The sequence below is a fragment of the Mustelus asterias genome, chromosome 11 (genome assembly GCF_964213995.1).
Source record: "Mustelus asterias chromosome 11, sMusAst1.hap1.1, whole genome shotgun sequence".
Classification (NCBI taxonomy): Eukaryota; Metazoa; Chordata; class Chondrichthyes; order Carcharhiniformes; family Triakidae; genus Mustelus; species Mustelus asterias.
Window position 1 is genome coordinate 15,784,619 of NC_135811.1, and position 19,665 is coordinate 15,804,283.

The 19,665-nt window shown below is 45.1% G+C and overlaps 1 protein-coding gene across 6 annotated transcripts in view; it reads right to left on the reverse strand.

Moving 5' to 3' along the window:
• Window positions 1–19,665, reverse strand: part of xpnpep1 (X-prolyl aminopeptidase (aminopeptidase P) 1, soluble) — a 96,031-nt gene that overhangs the window by 64,201 nt on the left and 12,165 nt on the right. For 5 of the 6 annotated variants that reach the window (XR_013498971.1, XM_078223193.1, XM_078223194.1 and 2 more), the window contains 4 exons: window positions 7,798–7,922; window positions 4,834–4,897; window positions 3,605–3,709; window positions 1,987–2,079 (listed from right to left, as the gene is read on the reverse strand). Coding sequence is in view for 5 of the 6 variants with exons in the window: in XM_078223192.1 (XP_078079318.1) it covers window positions 1,987–2,079; window positions 3,605–3,709; window positions 4,834–4,897; window positions 7,798–7,922 (387 nt within the window). In the remaining variant the exon portion in view is untranslated. Of the gene's footprint in view, window positions 1–1,986; window positions 2,080–3,604; window positions 3,710–4,833; window positions 4,898–7,797; window positions 7,923–9,545; window positions 9,651–19,665 lie in introns of those variants that run through there. The other variant, XM_078223196.1, reaches the window with a different exon arrangement.

Below are 19,665 nucleotides of genomic sequence, written 5' to 3' on the forward strand. Positions count from 1 at the left end.
TAAAACCCAATTACACCTCATTCACAAGGATTTAACTTTTTAAAGGGTTTTTACAGCAAAATTAATGCACTAGGGGCAAGTTCTCATTAGTTCACTGATTTGTAACTGACTGCAGTCTATGAAAACCTCAACAATGCACCCTATGGAGAGACATAAAACCACTGCCGGTGGCCAGCTGCTTACAGACTTTATTCCCTTCAAGTAACCAGGCGAAGAATTGCAGAGTTTTAAAATCGGCCATTTATTACAAGCTATAGCAAGGGCTCTGATGCGCCAACTGGTGGCGGCGTCCAGAGCACTGGAAACAGTGTTACACAAACATACTTCCAAATTCAATCACAAGTATTTGCATATACCAATAAGAGATGTACATTTTTGTAGCTGTTATCCATATCCACTCAACTATTGATTAGGTTTACATCATGACCAATCACAACATGTGCACGTCTACTTGCCTATTATATCCAATCAGTGTAAAGGCTTGAATATGCTATCTGGTCTTTAACATAACAACTTGCGTCTCACTTGTAGATATCACTTATCCTCCCCATGCCCAAGGACCGCAGTATTTGGTTAATGTGCCCAGGCTATGGAGGTTTGATAGATAAACAAACCCTGTGTTCAGGTTGTGAACTGTTTTGCCTCCCTATGTTATCTTTAGACCATTTGGTTGTCTGAACAGCCCCACAATGTTTTACAATCTGTGAGGGTTGACACCCGCAATCTTGCAGCCTATCGTCTGAGCCCTTGGGTACTTACTTGTACCTAGCAGTGTGTCTATATGATTTTGCTGCTAAACTATATCTTTTAACCCATTCAGTGAGCATGATTATTAGTATGGCTACTAGCCCCCTTCAATCACTAATTGTAATTTTTGGATTTTCATGATTAGTTAGACAAGTGGGGTCGGCACGGTGGCACAGTGGTTAGCACTGCTACCTCACAGCGCCTGGGACCCGAGTTCAATTCCCAGCTCGGGTCACTATCTGTGTGGAGTTTGCACGTTCTCCCCGTGTCTGCGTGGGTTTCCTCCGGGTGCTCCGATTTCCTCCCACAGTCTGAAAGACGTGCTGGTTAGGTGCATTGACCCGAACAGGTGCCGGAGTGTGGCGACTAGGGGAATTTCACAGTAACTTCATTGCAGTGTTATGTAAGCCTTACTTGTGACGAATAAATAAACTTTTAAGTGTAGACCCCAAAGGTTAGTGCCAGTTTCAGAGGAGAACACAATGACAGTCACTGTCATTAGTGTTGCAAAATCCAAGTTATATATGTGTCATCATGTCAGCTATGCACACTGAAAAGTAAAAGCTGCCCTGTGATCTCTCCGTTTCTGTTCCCCATCTGAGTTTGATCACCCCATCAGCATAGTCAACAAACCCACTGAATAAAAACAAAAAGTTTAAACTTTAAGCACCAGTAGTTTAAACTTCACATTTCATTGAAAGAATCTTTTAACTAAGCCAGCAGATCCTATTTTATTTTAGATTGTCACAAGCAGGCTTACATTAACACAGCAATGAAGTTACTGCGAAAATCCCCTAGTCACCACACTCCGGCACCTGTTCTGGTACACTGAGGGAGAACTTAGCACGGCCAATGCACCTAACCAGCACGTCTTTCGGACTGTGGGAGGAAACCGGAGTACCCGGAGGAAACCCACACAGACACGGGGAGAATGTGCTGACAAAAAAGTAAACGTTTCCTTCACAGGTTCTTGCCTAAAGCCCTATCGGATTAGAAAAACATTTATTCTACTACTGCGTCACACTTTAAATTGAAAAATGGTTGAAAAGATTAATTTTCAAACTCAACGTTTCTCAGAAACAAGAGATGCGACTCTGATGAGTGGACAATGCAATGGATTCACAAGCTGCCAAACTTCTCTGTTTGTAAAACTTAACACACAATGGAACAAAAATTAATACATGGAGAGGAATGGTGATCCTTCTTAAAACGTTACCGCAGTCGATAAATTCCACTTACCAGCTGCCAGAAGAAAAGGATCTACGCCAACCTTTGACCCGTCAGGGAGTACCTGTACTAGCCATTCTTCCTGACTAAGCGTGGTCTTCAAACCTACAACACAAGAAGGAATAGATTCAGAAATAAAGGCTTTCACTATTTGTTGATCATAGAAATCATAGATACCCTACAGTGCAGAAGGAGGCCATTCGGCCCATCGAGTCTGCACCGACCACAATCCCACCCCACTGATATCCCACTTCAGAATAGTCGGCAGGTGTCAAATACCTTGAGTGTCACATTGATTTGTCAACAGAGCGTAACACATCCTGAAAGGAGGAGAAACTTAAAGGGGGAAGATGCAATTCACCTGAGACAGCACTTTCCAAACCCACGACCACTTCCATCTAGAAGGACAAGGGCAGCAGATACATGGGAACACCTCCACCTGCAAGTTTTTCTCCAAGCCACTCACCATCCTGACTTGGAAATACATCGCTGTTCTTTTGCAGTCGCTGGGTCAAAATCCTGGAATTCCCTCCCTAACGGCATTGTGGGTCAACCCGCAGCACATGGACTGCAGCGATTCAAGAAGGCAGCTCACCGCCACCTTCTCAAGGACAACTAGGGATGGGCAATAAATGCTAACAGAGCCAGCGCCGCCCATGTCCCATAAATGAATTATAAAAAAACTGCGGAAACCTGAAGACCAGCATGCAGACCAAAAATATTGGAAACATTTCATGGTGAGAATGGGATGTGTACATAGCCACAAACATGCTGCATTGAAGCAAATTAAAAACTATTTTTCTGCGGTTCCCCAGCATATAGAGAATATAAAACTGAAGCTCATCAATCTAGAACAGGATAAGAAAGCTAAAACGATCATACTTAACAGATCATCACCAAAGGGTGGCACAGTGGTTAGCACTGTTGCCTCACAGCGCCAGGGACCCATGTTCGATTCCCAGTTGGGGTCACTGTCTGTGTGGAGTTTGCACATTCACCCCGTGCAAACCCACTGTCTGTGTGGAGTTTGCACATTCACCCCGTGCAAACCCACTGTCTGTGTGGGTTTCCTCCGGGTGCTCCGGTTTCCTCCCACAGTCCAAAGACGTGCAGGTTAGGTGGATTGGCCATGCTAAATTGCCCCTTAGTGTCAGGGGGACTAGCTAAGGTAAATGCATGGGGTTAGGGGGATGGGGCCTGGGTGGGATTGTGGTGGGTGCAGACTCCATGGGCCAAATGGCCTCCTTCTGCACTGTAGGGTTTCTATGATTTGTAATTGCCAACAGAATCTGGTGAAAGGCCAGGGATGTGGGACTAAAGAGCCAGCAGGGACACAATGGGCCAAACGGCCTCCTTCTGAGCTGTGTCATTCTATGACTTTAACCAGTTTCCATTTATTCCAGTTTAATGGATGCATGAAAAATCATGCAAAGAAAATCAGCTTGCATTGTCTAAACCTTTTTATTAAGGATCATAAAATGTTTTTGCTTACTGCTTCCACTACCGCTGATCCTAATGATACTTGGAACAATTTAAATCTGATTTAATCCTGGCCCCGCACTGTTTGAATTCCCGTTCATCGATAGTCAAGCAGCAACAAATGTACACAGCTAATTCCACAGCCACTCACCCGTTTTCATCAGGGTCCAGTTGCTATCTATTTGCTGGGAGGCCTGAAGGAAGTAACGGCCATCTGTCCACAATGTTGCATGCTCCTGAGTTACAATCGCAGTACCTGCAGGCAAACACATTACTTGTGGCTTAGCACATTCATCATTACTCACAATCAGAGCACAGAACAGTCAGAATCACAACTCTCAGCCACCGGGAGCAGGTATAGGGGACATTACATTTTTACATTGCAAGTTTTTTTACACAGAGGGTGGTGGGTGCCTGGAACCTGCTGCCGGGGGAGGTAGTGGAAGCAGATAGTGGACTGTAAGGTGGCACAGTGGTTAGCACTGCTGCCTCACAGCGCCAGGGACCCAGGTTCGATTCCCGGCTCGGGTCACTGTCTGTGTGGAGTCTGCACATTCTCCCCGTGTCTGCATGGGTTTCCTCCGGGTGCTCCGGTTTCCTCCCACAGCCTGAAAGACGTCCTGGTTAGGTGCAATGACCTGAACAGGCGCCGGACAGTAACTTCATTGCAGTGTTAAATGTAAGTCTACTTGTGACTAATAAATAAATTTTAACTATAGTGGCTTTTAAGAGGCGTCTGGACAAATATGTGAATGGAATGGGGAGAGAGGGATATGGTCCCCAGAAGGATATGGGGTTTTATTTCAGATGGGCAGCATGGTCAGTGCAGTCTTGGAGGGCCGAAGGGCCTGTTCCTGTGCTGTAATTTTCTTTGTTCTTTGTACATGCCTAAGCCACCAATTTTCTTCCATTGAAAGTGATTGGACAGAAAATGGTAGAATATTCACACACCATTTCTTGACGTGCAAGTCCAGTTGGTGGTAGCGTGTGGGAAGAATGAAAATTTAGGTAGAATAAACATGTGTGCCGAATGGAGCCCGTTTGGTGCCTTAAGTGACCTCCTCTCACACTTACGATGGCCCACGTGCTTCTAGGGGAAAACATCCTACGTTTTGTGCATCTTAGGATGAAAGTAGGAGCAGCGCTGGGTGACATTGGGGGTGGCGGAGGGAGGTGGCGTGTGAAACATATGCAACTGCTTACTATGATTACATGCAAATATTTGGGTACAGATCCAAATGAGGTGCATATTTGTACTAAATATTCAAATTACTTGTAAATTTAAAGAGCGCAGCTGTTGCAGCAATCTACCCAACACATATTTTATGGGTATTTTGTGTATTCTTTCATGCTTATGTTTTTTTCTTTATTACCACTGACCTGCAGAGCCATCAAACCCTGAAAGAAACTCGCGTCTACAGTCACACGGAGCAATGTATTCGCTCTGCAAAACACAAAAAACCACTTTAAATTAGACACAGAATCCAAGGCACACAATTAGACAATGCAGAGTAACTACTTCAGATTAATTACCAAAGCAGATGTCCCTGTGAGCAGGAAAGCACTGTTATTAGACCCATTAACAGAAATGTCAGACGCAGCTCATAATGTCAGGGAAGAGGACCTCTGATTACGAGTGTAAACGGACTGGCAGGTGCAAAAAAAAACAATTACGTGGCCCAGTGGTTAGCACTGCTGCCTCACAGCGCCAGGGTCCCAGGTTCAATTCCGACCTGTGCATGGGTTTCCTCCGGGTGCTCCGGGTTTCCTCCCACAGTCCAAAGATGTGCGGGTCAGGTTGATTGGCCATGCTAAAATTGCCCCTTAGTGTCAGGGAGATTCACAGGGTAAAAAATGGGATTACTGGGATAGGGCCTGGGTGGGATTGTTGTCGGTGCAGGCTCGATGGGAGGAAAGGCCTGTTTCTGCCCTGCAGGGATTCTCTGATTCCAACAGCAAGTTGAGACATTGGAGGCATTCAGAAGCCACCCCAATATCGCATATGAAATGTCCATTGAATAAGGAATACTGCTGACTAGTTAACTATCTTCCCTTTAGGAAGAAGTCCCATAACACCAGGTTAAAGTCCAACAGGTTTATTTGCTAGCACGAGCTTTCGGAGCGCCATTCCTTCATCAGGTGAGTGATGAAGGAACGGCGCTCCGAAAGCTTGTGCTACCAAATAAACCTGTTGGACTTTAACCTGGTGTTGTGAGACTTCTTATTGTGCCCACCCCAGTCCAACGCCGGCAACTCCACATCATATCTTCCCTTTAAGCATTTGCAAATTGTTTTTCATTCTAATACGACATTCAGATTTTATATTCGCACGTATCTTGGGGTAGAACAAAAATAAATTTCACAGTGGGAAAGCAGTATCTAAACTAGAAGAGATTAGCCAGTCGCAATGGGATTTGACATGGTCACACAGTCCCTGGTAATTCAGAACCTCAGAACACAAGCAAATTGGACCTTTCTGAAGCTTAGCTATCTGGGTTTTGAGGCCGGAGATTTCGGCATGGCGAGTCTTAAGTGTTGCTATCTAACTGGTGGATGAATTCCCAAATCAAAACAAGGTTAGCTTGCATTAACAACTTAATAACTACTAAAGAATGGGCATGTGCATTTAAAATTTTACTTTTCAATTCTTACATAGGATGTGGGTGTCACTGGCTGAGCCAGCATTTATTGCCCATCCCTAATTTCCTCAACCCTTGGACTGAGTGGCTTTTAATATGCCATTAAAGAGTCAACCACATTGCTGTAGGTCTAGAGTCACATTGTGGCCACATTTTCTTCCCAAAAGAACCAGATAGGTTTTTATGACAATCGGTAATTGTTTTATGGTCATCACTAGATTTTGAATTCAAGATTTTTATTGCGTTCAAATTTTGCTGTCTGCCTTGATGGGATTTGAACCTAGGACCCAGGGCAATACCTTGGGTCTCTGGGTTACTAGTTCAGTGACAATACCACTATGCCGCCACTTCTCCCCTATGTGAGGCCTTCAGGCCACATAGTATGCGAAGCAAAAACATCACCACAAACATAATGTTGCTAAGATCGAGGTTGAATACTTATCTGAAAGTGTGTGTCAACAAATGTGTTAACTTGGTATTCACTTTCTTGAAGGATAATTTGCATCATGGGGTCATGTACTTTGCAGTGAAATTGTGATTCTGAAACCTAGCGTGCTATCCATTATCCACACCCTTACACATGCAGGACATTTACTTAAAAGTGAAAGCTTTCACTCTGTGTCATCACTTAACACGTCTTTAATGTCATGGCGGGGGATGAAGAGAATTGCCAGAAGAATCTTTACAGAACAAGTGCATAACCCAAAGCATCAGCAACAGAAGCTGTATTGGATTTGAAGTCATAGAGTGAGATTTAACCGGCTCACCGCCCCGATCGATCTGCGTTGCAAGCCAGGAAGATTGAGGGCGAGGCTAAAAAAAACAATTCGCCCCCATCCTCTTGTTTTGCCGGCGAGATCGGCTCCACAGCCAGAAAAGGCGCAAAGCCTATCTATGTAAAAGTAAAAGAACTTACCAGCTCCAGCACGGCATCTTCCAGTCTCCTGGAATCTTCCCCCTTGCCAGTGTGACAGCACCTTGGCAAGGATCACTGCTGGTCGCCACCAGCAGAGAGCAGGCGGCATGGCCACACTAGGGGGAATTGGAGACCATTGAAGCCCCCGGGTGGTCGGGGGCATGGCCAGGTAGTGCCCATTGGACAGTGCCAGCCTGGCAGTGCCCTCTTAGGTACCATAAGTGTGCCAACGCAGTGCCAAAGGGATGGGGCCTGAATGGGGATGGGACTATGATGGGGGAATTTGCACAAAGATGGGGGAGGGGGCCGTGCAGGAAGGGGGCCGGCCAAGGGACTAGTTGGGAGGGTCCTGATGCCACTATGTCGGCAGCCCATGTTAGTGTGGGTGGAAGGTGGTGGGGGGTTCGTGGCGCACTGTGCAATGGCGCAAAAGAGAGCTGAACACTAAAAATATGGAGTTTAATAAACCATCATCCCAACAGAATGGTAACACTCACATGGAACGAGGGGGAAAATGAAAAAGGGATGATGTTAAAAGAAAACAAAATATAAATCTAAATCACAAAACATATTCTAAGCATACTACGGAACATAAATCTTGCTCCTAATTCTTTCGTATTTCATGGGTAAGAATTTACCAAGAGATTAATTAAACTAGGAAAACCATTAAAGCTACTCTACGAGGCTTCCAACAACCTAATCAAACATCATTAAAGGATACATTGTGGAAAAACAGGATTGAAGTTTTAATCTAGTAATTGCATCGAAAAGATGATTCAGTCCAGGTACCTGATGATTGTCCCCTGATGGCACAAATAGGGCTTGGATTGGTTCCTGCACGTACTTGGTGTTCTTCATCATCTGCCTCAGCTGCTTCAGCAGCTCTGTTGTGGCTTTCACAGGCATGCTCCTTCCTATAGAAATCAGGCATAGTGTCAGCAACCGCAAGCAAAGGTGGGGGAGGGTTATGGGGGAGGGGGGGAATCCCCCACACTACTGATTAGAAATTCCAGAATTCCACATCATAAACACACCGTTTGCTTTCCTTAGTCAAACCAGGGCACCAAAACTCCTGAAGTAAATACAAGTTTTCTTAACACTTCTCTCCACAAATTACTCTCGCGAGTGGCACAGTGGTTAGCACTGCTGCCTCACAGCGCCAGGGACCCGGGTTCGATTCCTGGCTTGGGTCACTGTCTGTGCGGAGTCTGCACGTTCTCCCCATGTCTGCGTGGGTTTCCTCCGGGTGGCTCCAGTTTCCTCCCAGAGTCCGAAAGACGTGGTTAGGTGCATTGGCCATGCTAAATTCTCCCTCAGTGTACCCGAACAGGCATCGGAGTGTGGCGACTAGGTGATTTTCACAGTAGCTTCACTGCTGTGTTAATGTAAGTCGGCTTGTGACACTAATAAATAAACTTTAAACTTTCCTTTTCTGTAAAACTAGCACCAGCAAATATACTTAACCCACTTCCTTTCATGATTCTCACATTAAATCATTGATTGTTCGCACATCACTGCGGCAGGCACCACAAAAGCCACAGGGGACCCCACAATGTTCAGTTTCTTCAATCCACTTGCAACAAAAACAAGGAGAGGAAGTGTTACATACCACTTGGCTCAGTGCTGGAACTATCGCTATTGGATTAGATTAGGGGTGAGGGGTTCAAGTTCCATTTCAGCACCTGAACTCGAAGGCTAGGTCTGTGCCACACTGGAGGAGTGCTGCACTATCATAGGTCCACTCTGCCCAATCGGTGGATGTAAAAGTTCACGTGGCATTTATTTCCCCCAAAGGTGGACACGGAGTTGATCAGAATCGGGGACTGAAAAGAGCGAGCTTGGTTCTGTGTTTAACTTAGCTCTGTCTGGCTGAGAATGCTTGATGGTGTGACTGGGAGTTCGACAACGGATTGTTCCGCAACATTAACAAACTTGAATTTCACACAACACATGGAACTGAAAAAGTTTTCCTTTTATCAATAAAGATTTATATAATAATGTGGTTAGCACTGCTGCCTCACAGCGGCAGGGACCCGGATTCGATTCCCAACTCAGGTCGCCGTCTGTGTGGAGTTTGCACATTCTCCCCGTGTCTTCGTGGGTTTCCTCCGGGTGCTCCGGTTTCCCCCCACGGTCTGAAAGACGTGCTGGTTAGGGTGCATTGACCCAAACTGGCGCCGGAGTGTGGCGACTAGGGGAATTCCACAGTAACTTCATTGCCGTGTTAGTGTAAGCCTTACTTGTGACGAATAAACTTTAACTTTGATCCAAGAAATCGTTTTTAAAAATATAAGCATGCAACTGAAACAGGATTGTAATTAAATGTCTCAGAGAAAAAGTAACCTTTATTTTTTATAGAGGGCAGCGACTGCTGTCAAGGAACATTTGCTGCTTTTGGGTGACGGCTGATTTTTTTTTTGAAAAGTACTTTGCTCCAAAGAAACATTTCACTAATCCAATAAAACCAAAGTCAGCTCTTTCAGACTGAAGAGGCAAATCTGTTAATTACTCTACAGTAACTAAATTATAGGATTCACCTTATCATCATCTGCATTAGCAGACTGCCGCCACACCCCATCCAGCTTCCCTCTGCTCGAAAAGCTCCTCATCTTTAACACCTTCCAGTCCCAAAGGAAGGTCACTGACCTGGAACAATAACTCTGCTCCTCTCTCCACAGATACTGCCAGACCTGTTGAGCGGCATTTTGTTTCTGTTTCAGATCTCTGTGGTATTTTACAGTTTGTTTTAGTGTCTGGGCCTTCTGATGTGCCACTGCCCCCTATTGGTAAACACCAGTACAACACACGAAAGCAAAGAAAATGTGTTGTATTGGAACCAGGAAGGCAGGCTGATAAACTCCTGAACGTTTTGGGACGGGATCTAGATCTTAACCTGCCCCAACCCAATCGGTATTTCAAACACTTTTTGTTTTGGACGGCTAACTTCTCTTCTCAATTCTAAAATCACTCGGGCAATCTTTTGATTTGATTTGATTATGGTCACATGTATTAGTATACAGTGAAAAGTATTGGTTCTTACGAGCTATACAGACAAAACATACTATTCATTGAGAAGGAAACGAGAGAGTGCAGAATATAGTGTTACAGTCATAGTTAGGGTGTAGAGAAAGATCAACTTAATGCGAGGTAGGTCCATTCAAAAGTCTGATGGCAGCAGGGAAGAAGCTGTTCTTGAGCCGATTGGTGCGTGACCTCAGACTTTTATATCTTTTTCCTGACGGAAGAAGGTGGAAGAGAGTACGTTCGGGGTGCGTGGGGTCCTTAATTATGCTGGCTGCTTTGCCGAGGCAAGGGGAAGTGTAGACATAGCATATGGGTTAAGGACTATTTTTACTGTATAGTGAATAAATACTTGCATTAAAATAATACCCAAGAAAATTTCTCCACAATGTCCCACATGCAGAACAGCTAATTTCATGCACATCAAGAACCTCATGGAGCTGTGTGGTGAATAATCTGTTCTGTTGCTGATGGCCTTTCGAAACATTGGCCAGGACATCAGATGAATTCCCTCCCTATCCTTCAAATAAGCCCGGACCAGCGGAACATGCAGAGATTTGATTTAACTTCTCAACCAAAACACAGCATCACTGGCAATGCAGCACCTCCTCAGCACACTACAGGAGCGTCAGGATGAACCACTAGCTCAAATCCTGGAGTAGGGTTTGAACCTATAGCCTTTTGACTCATAGTACCACAAACCATGCCAACAAATCAAGAACAATCAATTAATGTTTCTGAACTGCAGCAAAACAAAACAATACCTAGACTGGTAGGAGCCAGAGAAGGGAGCAGCACTATAAATCTTTCAGGTGTTTGTTTTGTAGGCACGAGTCAGGGAAACTCGTATGGGACTGAATCAAGAGCTGAACACCAGGTCCATATACAAAGCCATTGGACCACAAGCCCAAACACACATTTGATGCAAATGGAAGACAGTCTGGAGGCTAGTAGAAATTTGCAACCTCTTCATAAAAGCAAATTACTGCGGATGCTGTAATCTGAAACCAAAAGAGAAAATGCTGGAAAATCTCAGGAGGTCTGGCAGCATCTGTAAGGAGAGAAAAGAGCTGACGTTTCAAGTCCAGATGACCCATTGCCAAAGCTTTGACATGCTTTGACAAAGGGTCATCGGGACTCGAAACGTCAGCTCTTTTCTGTCCTTACAGATGCTGCCAGACCTGCTGAGAGTTTCCAGCATTTTCTCTTTTGCAACCTCTTTATCCTCATTTCAATTGCATCAGCTCTGAAATTTTGCATAACTAATTAGGTTTGGAGGGAGTAACATTCAAACTAGGATAGGAAAAGGGTAGATTTCCATTGGCCTCCAAATTTGGATCAGGTATGGTCAGGCACACCCAGGACATTATGTCAAAAGACACATCCATAACACACTTTAAACAAGTTCAGCGAGTCTGATAAGCAAGAGAATTTAAATGAGTGGATACTGGATTCCCATTCACTTGCCCAGTTCAGCAACAATGTCATTTCGGGGGTGGCACAGTGGTTAGCACTGTTGCCTCACAGCTCCAGGGACCTGGATTCGATTCCCGGCTTGGGTCACTGTCTGTGTGGAGTCTGCACCTTCTCCCCATGTCTGCGTGGGTTTCTTCCGGGTGCTCCAGTTTCCTCCCACAGTCCGAAAGACATGCTGGTTAGGTGCATTGGGCATGCTAAATTCTCCCTCAGTGTACCCAAACAGGCACCGGAGTGTGGCGACTAGAGGATTTTCAAAGTAACTTCATTGCAATGTTAATGTAAGCCTATTTGTGACATTAATAAATAAACTTTAAATTTTATTTTGTATTGTTACACAAAGACAAGTTTTATTGATTGAACTCAGATTAAAATGAGTGACCTATAAGGTCACTTGTGAAACAAAGCAGCTTTCCAATTCATAACCAGCAGTATCTTTATCAAATATTTCTTTCATCTGCCTGAAGTGATTTTGTGGGCATACGGACAAAAGATATGAAATCACTTCCAGGAATCAAGGGCACTTCTGGACCCATGAGAATATAGAAGGCAAGACCTCAATCGTCCCGCACATTAGAATGTAAATAAGATGGGCACTAGCAGATATGGCTAACAGAGGTTTCACTTCTGTCCTCACAAACATAGGTATGTTCAGGACTGGCAAAGAGCATCCGGTCAAGCTACTTTACCGTCAATTCCCCAATTTATCCAGCGAACTCTTGTAAACGTTCCTCCCTGTATGCAGGCACACAGTCCAAAGATGTGCAGATTAGGTGCATGGCCCATGTTAAATTCTCCCTCAGTGTACCCGAACAGGCGCCAGAGTGTGGCGACGAGGGGATTTTCACATTAACTTCATTGCAGTGTTAATGTAAGCCTACTTGTGACTAATAAATAAACTTTACTTTAAAGTTTTTTAAAGTTTATTTATTATTGTCACAAGTCAGCTTACATTCACACTGCAATGAAGTTAATGTGAAAATCCCCTCGTCACCACACTCTGGCACCTGTTCGGGTACACTAAGAGAGAATTTAGCATGGCCAATGCACCTAACCAGCACGTCTTTTGGACTGTGGGAGGAAACCTGAGCACCCGGAGGCAACCTACGCAGACACAGGGAGAACGTGTAAACTCCACACAGACAGTGACCCAAGCCAGGAATCGAACCCGGATCCCTGGCGCTGTGAGGCAGCAGTGCTAACCACTGTGCCACCGTGCCGCCCAATTTTACTTACTCGGCTCAGCAGCAAGGACTCTGCATCAACTCCTACATTGACTCTGATCATAGGATCATAGAATCCCTGCAGTGCAGAAGGAGGCTATTCGGCCCATCAAGTCTGCACTGACTCTCCAACAGAGCATCTTACCCAGACCCACCACCCTGCCCTATCCCCATAATCCCACAAATACAACACATCCTGGGACACCGAGGGGCAATTTAGCATGCCCAATCCACCTAACCTGCATATCTTTGGACTGGGGTAAACACAGTAAGAAGTCTAACAACACCAGGTTAAAGTCCAACAGGTTTATTTGGTAGCAAAAGCCACTAGCTTTCGGAACAGGCTGTTCCTTCGTCAGGTGGGTGGGAGTTCTGATCACAAACAGGGCACAAAGACACAAACTCAATTTACATGAATAATGATTGGAACGTGAGTCTTTATAGCTAATCAAGTCTTGAAGGTACCGACAATGTGAGTGGAGGGAGCATTAAGCACAGGTTAAAGAGATGTGTATTGTCTCCAGACAGGACAGCCAGTGAGATTTTGCACATCCAGGCAGGTTGTGGGGGTTACAGATAGTGTGACATGAACCCAAGATCCCGGTTGAGGCCGTCCACATGTGTGCGGAAGCTGGCTATCAGTCTCTGCTCAGCAACTCTGCGCTGTCGTGTGTCGTGAAGGCCGCCCTGGAGAACGCTTACCCGAAGATCAGAGGCCGAATGCCCGTGACCGCTGAAGTGCTCCCCAACAGGAAGAGAACAGTCTTGCCTGGTGATTGTCGAGCGGTGTTCATTCATCCGTTGTCATAGTGTCTGCATGGTTTCCCCAATGTACCATGCCTCGGGACATCCTTTCCTGCAGCATAACAGGAAGACAACGTTGGCCGAGTTGCAAGCGTATGTACCGTGTACCTGTTGGATGGTGTTCTCGCGTGAGATGATGGCATCCGTGTCGCTGATCCGGCACGTCTTGCAGAGGTTGCTGTGGCAGGGTTGTGTGGTGCCGTGGTCACTGTTCTCCTGAAGGCTGGGTAGTTTGCTGCGGACAATGGTCTGTTTGAGGTTGTGCTGTTGTTTGAAGGCAAGAAGTGGGGGTGTGGGGATGGCCTTGGCGAGATGTTCGTCTTCATCAATGACATGTTGAAGGCTCCGGAGGAGATGTCGTAGCTTCTCTGCTCCGGGGAAGTACTGGACGACGAAGGGTACTCTGTCCACCGTGTCCCGTGTTTGTCTTCTGAGGAGATCGGTGCGGTTTTTCGCTGTGGCGCGTCGGAACTGTCGATCGATGAGTCGAACGCCATATCCTGTTCTTATGAGGGCATCTTTCAGCTTCTGGAGGTGTCTGTTGCGATCCTCCTCATCCGAGCAGATCCTGTGTATACGGAGGGCTTGTCCGTAGGGGATGGCTTCTTTAACGTGTTTAGGGTGGAAGCTGGAGAAGTGGAGCATCGTGAGGTTATCCATGGGCTTGCGGTACAGTGAGGTGCTGAGGTGACCGTCCTTAAGGAGATGCGTGTGTCCAAGAATGCAACCGATTCCGTAGAGTAGTCTATGGTGAGTCTGATGGTGGGATGGAACTTGTTGATGTCATCATATAGTTGTTTCAGTGATTGTTCACCATGAGTCCAAAGGAAGAAAATGTCATTGATGTATCTAGTGTATAGCATCGGTTGGAGGTCCTGTGCGGTGAAGACGGTCGCCTACGCTGCAGGAAAGGATGTCCCGAGGCATGGTACATTGGGGAAACCATGCAGACGCTACGACAACAGATGAATGAACACCGCTCGACAATCACCAGGCAAGACTGTTCTCTTCCTGTTGGGGAGCACTTCAGCCGTCACGGGCTTTTGGCCGCTGATATTCGGGTAAGCATTCTCCAAGGCGGCCTTCACGACACACGACAGCTCAGAGTCGCTGAGCAGAGACTGATAGCCAGCTTCCGCACACATGTGGACGGCCTCAGCCGGGATCTTGGGTTCATGTCACACTATCTGTAACCCCCACAACTTGTCTGGATGTGCAAAATCTCACTAGCTGTCCTGTCTGGAGACGATACACATCTCTTTAACCTGTGCTTAATGCTCCCTCCACTCACATTGTCTGTACCTTTAAGACTTGATTAGCTGTAAAGACTCACATTCCAATCATTATTCATGTAAATTGAGTTTGTGTCTTTGTGCCCTGTTTGTGATCAGAACTCCCACCCACCTGACGAAAGAACAGCCTGTTCCGAAAGCTAGTGGCTTTTGCTCCCAAATAAACCTGTTGGACTTTAACCTGGTGTTGTTAGACTTCTTACTGTGTTTACCCCAGTCCAACGCCGGCACCTCCACATCATGACTGTGAGAGGAAACCAGAGCACCCGGAGGAAATCTATGCAAACATGGGGAGAACGTGCAAAGTCCACACAGTCGCCCAAGGCTGAAATTGAACCCGGGTCCCTGGCGCTGTGAGGCAGCAGTGCTAACCACTGTGCCACCCTGATCCTGGTCAACATGAAGTCTTGCTTTCAGACATCCTTGTATCGCAAACCTGGGCAACCTCGATCTTCGGCCAATAGCAAGCTCACCACAGAGCACATCTTTGGGACTGTGGCCATCATCCGTCTAGCTCACATGACCCAGTCAAGTGTCACCACTGACTCAAGAAGGTGAAAAAATTACTGTTAACTCCAGTCCTCCAATTTTGAATCATTTGAGAACTTAGCTTCTCTTCCCACTCCTAAGTTATTTAGATAAGATGTAACTGTAGCACCTCTAGCCTACGTTAAGGCCCAGGCCAGAAACTCCATCTTGTGAAGTTGGCCGAGACCCTAAGTTTTACATTTGATTTTGGCATTGGTGAGCATAAGGTGTTTCACTCCAGGTATGATTCAAGTGACCCACTGGAAGGTTTTATCAAACAAAGTTTGTTTAAGAACACAGTTAGAATATAACAAAAATAATTAGCATAACTTTTACCAATTACAAGACTTAAACATGACAGTGTAATTCTTAACAACTAGCTATCTCTGCTGTTCCAATTTTAAAAGCAATGCCCCACAGACATACACCTTTCTTCAGACTCAGTTAGCACTAAAACAAGTATGCTCACACGATTCTAGATTTCCAGCTTTTAACACCGATGGACAAAAATCCAAACAGTAATTTTCAGAGAAGGATGTATCTTCAAGCCAGCAAAAACAGCAGTTTTCAGAGATGGATATATCTTCAAGACAGCAAAGCAGAAAAATGAATGTAGTCTCTAATAGCTTCCAGTCTTCAGACTTCAGAGACAGGAAATGATACCTCTCTCTCTCAGTGCAGCTTCCAAAACAGCAACACTCAGACAGCAGAATCTCCAACTCTAGAGAAGGGGTGGGGGGGTGGGGGGGGAGAGAACAATTCTCTCTCTTTCCCTCTCAATTCCAAATAGCAGCTGAAAACGTATGGTGGAGTTCTGTGAAAACACGGCTGTCCCCAGTCATATGACCTGACCTATCAACTATCCCAATCAAGCTCTACTGTGCAATTCTTGGGGAACACTAAAACAGCACAACAGTGCATTAGTTCAGATTAAAACAAATATGATGTCAATTGTACTGCTTCGGTAACAATAGAGGATACAGACTGCATCCAAAAGGACTCCAACAAAATGTCAGAGACTGCTGGAAACATCCTGCAGAGAAACATAATTAAAATATATTTCTTAAAGGCACAGTGTCATCACACCCCCCCCTGAAGAAAAAACTGAACCATCAATATTCAAAGATGGCTTCATTTTACAAAACCTCTTAGTTTCACATGACTAGTACTTTACAGTACATTTTATAAAATCAAAATATGCAAACATAACAATATAGTCCATTTCAGTCCTTGTCTTCCACCATTGACCATTCCTTTTTCTTTCATCTCAACACGCTGCTGTTGTTCAGCTGTTTCCTCGTTCCTCTCCAAAATTCTCCGTCAGTCATTAATCCTGTTATGATTCCAAGACAAAGTTCAATTTTGTCGCTATGATTATAAATTAGCTCTGGTAGCGTCCTCAGAGAGCTAGACAGGATCAGGAGATTAAAACTTTACATGTGTGTAGTCAGGGCCATTCAGAAAGATCACTTTATCTCTGTCCCCTTTCTTGTTAACTGGGCTTAGTTCTTCCGCCAAGCAATCCAACTCCTTTGTTTGCTCTGGATCTTCATCACTTTCTGCACACTCTTTGGCAAAGACACACAGTAGATTGTCTCCCTTGGTGTCAGAACCCATTGGTTCCACATTGAGGTTAGAACCATAGAAAATTACAGCTCAGAAACAGGCCTTTTGGCCCTTCTTGTCTGTGCCGAACCATTTTTTGCCTAGTCCCACTGACCTGCACTTGGACCATATCCCTCCACACCCCTCTCATCCATGAACCCGTCCAAGTTTTTCTTAAATGTTAAAAGTGATTTACCACTTTATCCGGCAGCTCATTCCACACTCCCACCACTCTCTGCGTGAAGAAGCCCCCCCCCCTAATATTCCCTTTAAACTTTTCTCCTTTCACCCTTAACCCACGCCCTATGGTTTGCTTGAGAACCTATTTTTCATTTATTATAAAGCAAACCAAGGAATTAGCTGCTCCCAGGCCCGATGGGATGATACTATGCACCCTCAAGGTTGTGAGCAATGAAATTCTAGAGACTGGATTTTATATTTTGAGTAGAGAAGCTTTTGCAGGAATACAGAATAATGATTATCCTAAACTTCAGGACAACATTGAGATATTAAATTACAGGCCAGAGAGTATAACAGCCACAATCAGAAGATCAATCAATTACATTTTGCAATGCTCATGATTAAAGCACAGAGGCCATTAGGAGTGGTGAGCAGGGAAGTAAATTGGTGAACAGGGATAGCCAGAGCATCCAATATCAGATATTTCAAAAAGCAGGCTCGGTACTTGAGGAAGATGAGGTTGATGAAATTGTCCAATTAGCTAGCTACATGTAACCAACTGTGCAACATCCTGCAGTACCTCACCCAAGTGGTAATTTATCCAGTGTAAGCTGAAACAGTAAAGGGTGGCAAGATATTTAGATGTTGGGGAGCAAAGCAGGTTTCAAACTCAACTGGGTCCCCAGTCAGATTGCAGAATGCCACTGCAATTTCCACTGAGATCAGACTGACACTGAATCCAGAGTAAGAAGTCTCACAATACCAGGTTAAAGTCCAACAGTCTTATTTGGAATCACGAGCTATTGGAGCTCTGCTCCTTCATCAGGTGAGTGGAGAGTTGGGTTCACAAACACGGCATATAGAGACAAAAACGCAATTGGAGGATAATGTTTGGAATGTGAGTCTTTACAGGTGATCAAGTCTTTACCACATTCCCACTCGACAATGCAAGTGGAAAGAGGGATAATCACACGTTAAAGAAGTGTGAGTTGTCTCAAGCCATGACAGTTATTAAGATTTTGCAAGTCCAGGCCAAAGGGTGGGGATTACACATAGTGTGACATGAACCCAAGATCCCAGTTGAGATCGTCCTCATGCATGCGGAACTTGGCTGTCAGTTTCTACTCGGCGATTCTGCATTGTTGTGTCTCTTGAAGTCCGCCTTGGAGAACGTTTGATTACGTATAAAGACTCGCATTCCAACCATTATCTTGCAATTGCGCCTCCGTCTATATATGCCGTGTTTGTGAATCCAACTCTTCACTCACCTGAGGAAGAAGCAGTGCTCCGAAAGCTCGTGATTCCAAATAAACCTGTTGGACTTTAACCTAGTGTTGTGAGAGTTCTTGCCGTTCCCATCCCAGTCCAACGCTGGCATCTCCACATCACTGATACCGGACACCGCAACTGCTTAATTAGTACAATGAAAATGCTGCATTACAGAGAAATACCTCACTGTGTGTTTCGACCGGAAGGGAAATTAGGATAGGGGGCACGAGACTACGATGAGTGAAAGCTCATTATCTGGCATACATTGTGTAGGATTGCAGTTTATTAAATCAATAAAGCACGACCTGCAATAGCGTCAGAAACCACATTACTGATTAGACAATGTGGTAATCCTTAGGTCCAAAGTAACAGTAACCTTTGCTCCAAGCTCTCATCGCCTTCAATTTGTAAGGTGTGCTGAGCCAGCAGGAGACTGACAGAAAGTTGCAATGTCATCGTTTTTATAGCGATAGAGGAAAAAACCAATTTATATTCATATAGCACCTTCCCCAAGCTCCGGGTGTCCCACAACACTTTAAAGCCTCTGAGGCATTTTCAATGTACAAACAGTGTTTTATAACAGTGAGGTCCCACAATCAGCAATGAGATTAATGGACACAATGTCTCAGTGGTCGTTGAGAAAAGAATATTGTTCGGGACACCAAGGAGAACCCCCATGCTCTTTATCCAAATGGCGCCGTGGGATCCTTCACCTTAGACAAGGCCTTGGTTTAACATTTCATCCGAAAGACGAGTTAAAATATAATTTTGCAAACACTCCCAGGGATGTCTGATCAATATATGATAAATTGTGCTGGCTGATTTCCCTGGAGCTGTTGAGGCCAAGCTGTAGCCTTTAACCATCCCAGGTATCGATTGTTCAATATGACAACAAGTGCTTTCTGATACCAAACTTGCATCTTAATGCTTGTATCCAGATCTCCCTGTCATGGCGCAACCTCAGGCAGAACTAATCGTTCCTAACAGAATAACACATCCAATGTGTGCATTGTTGTGATTAGCCTCCTCCTCAAGCAAGAATCTACCACTCGCCAAATCTCAGCTACTTCCCTTCCCATTTATGCAACACCTTTTGCGGCGAATAATTAGCTCGTTACTGGAACTGAAACAGATTACGTGACCACATTGATGTTTGTGGGACCTGGCCGTGAGCTAACTGGCTGCTGCCATTTCTGACAAGACAACAGTGGCCGCATTTCGAAAGTGCTTCAGTGGCAGCAAGTGATCTGGGGCAGTCA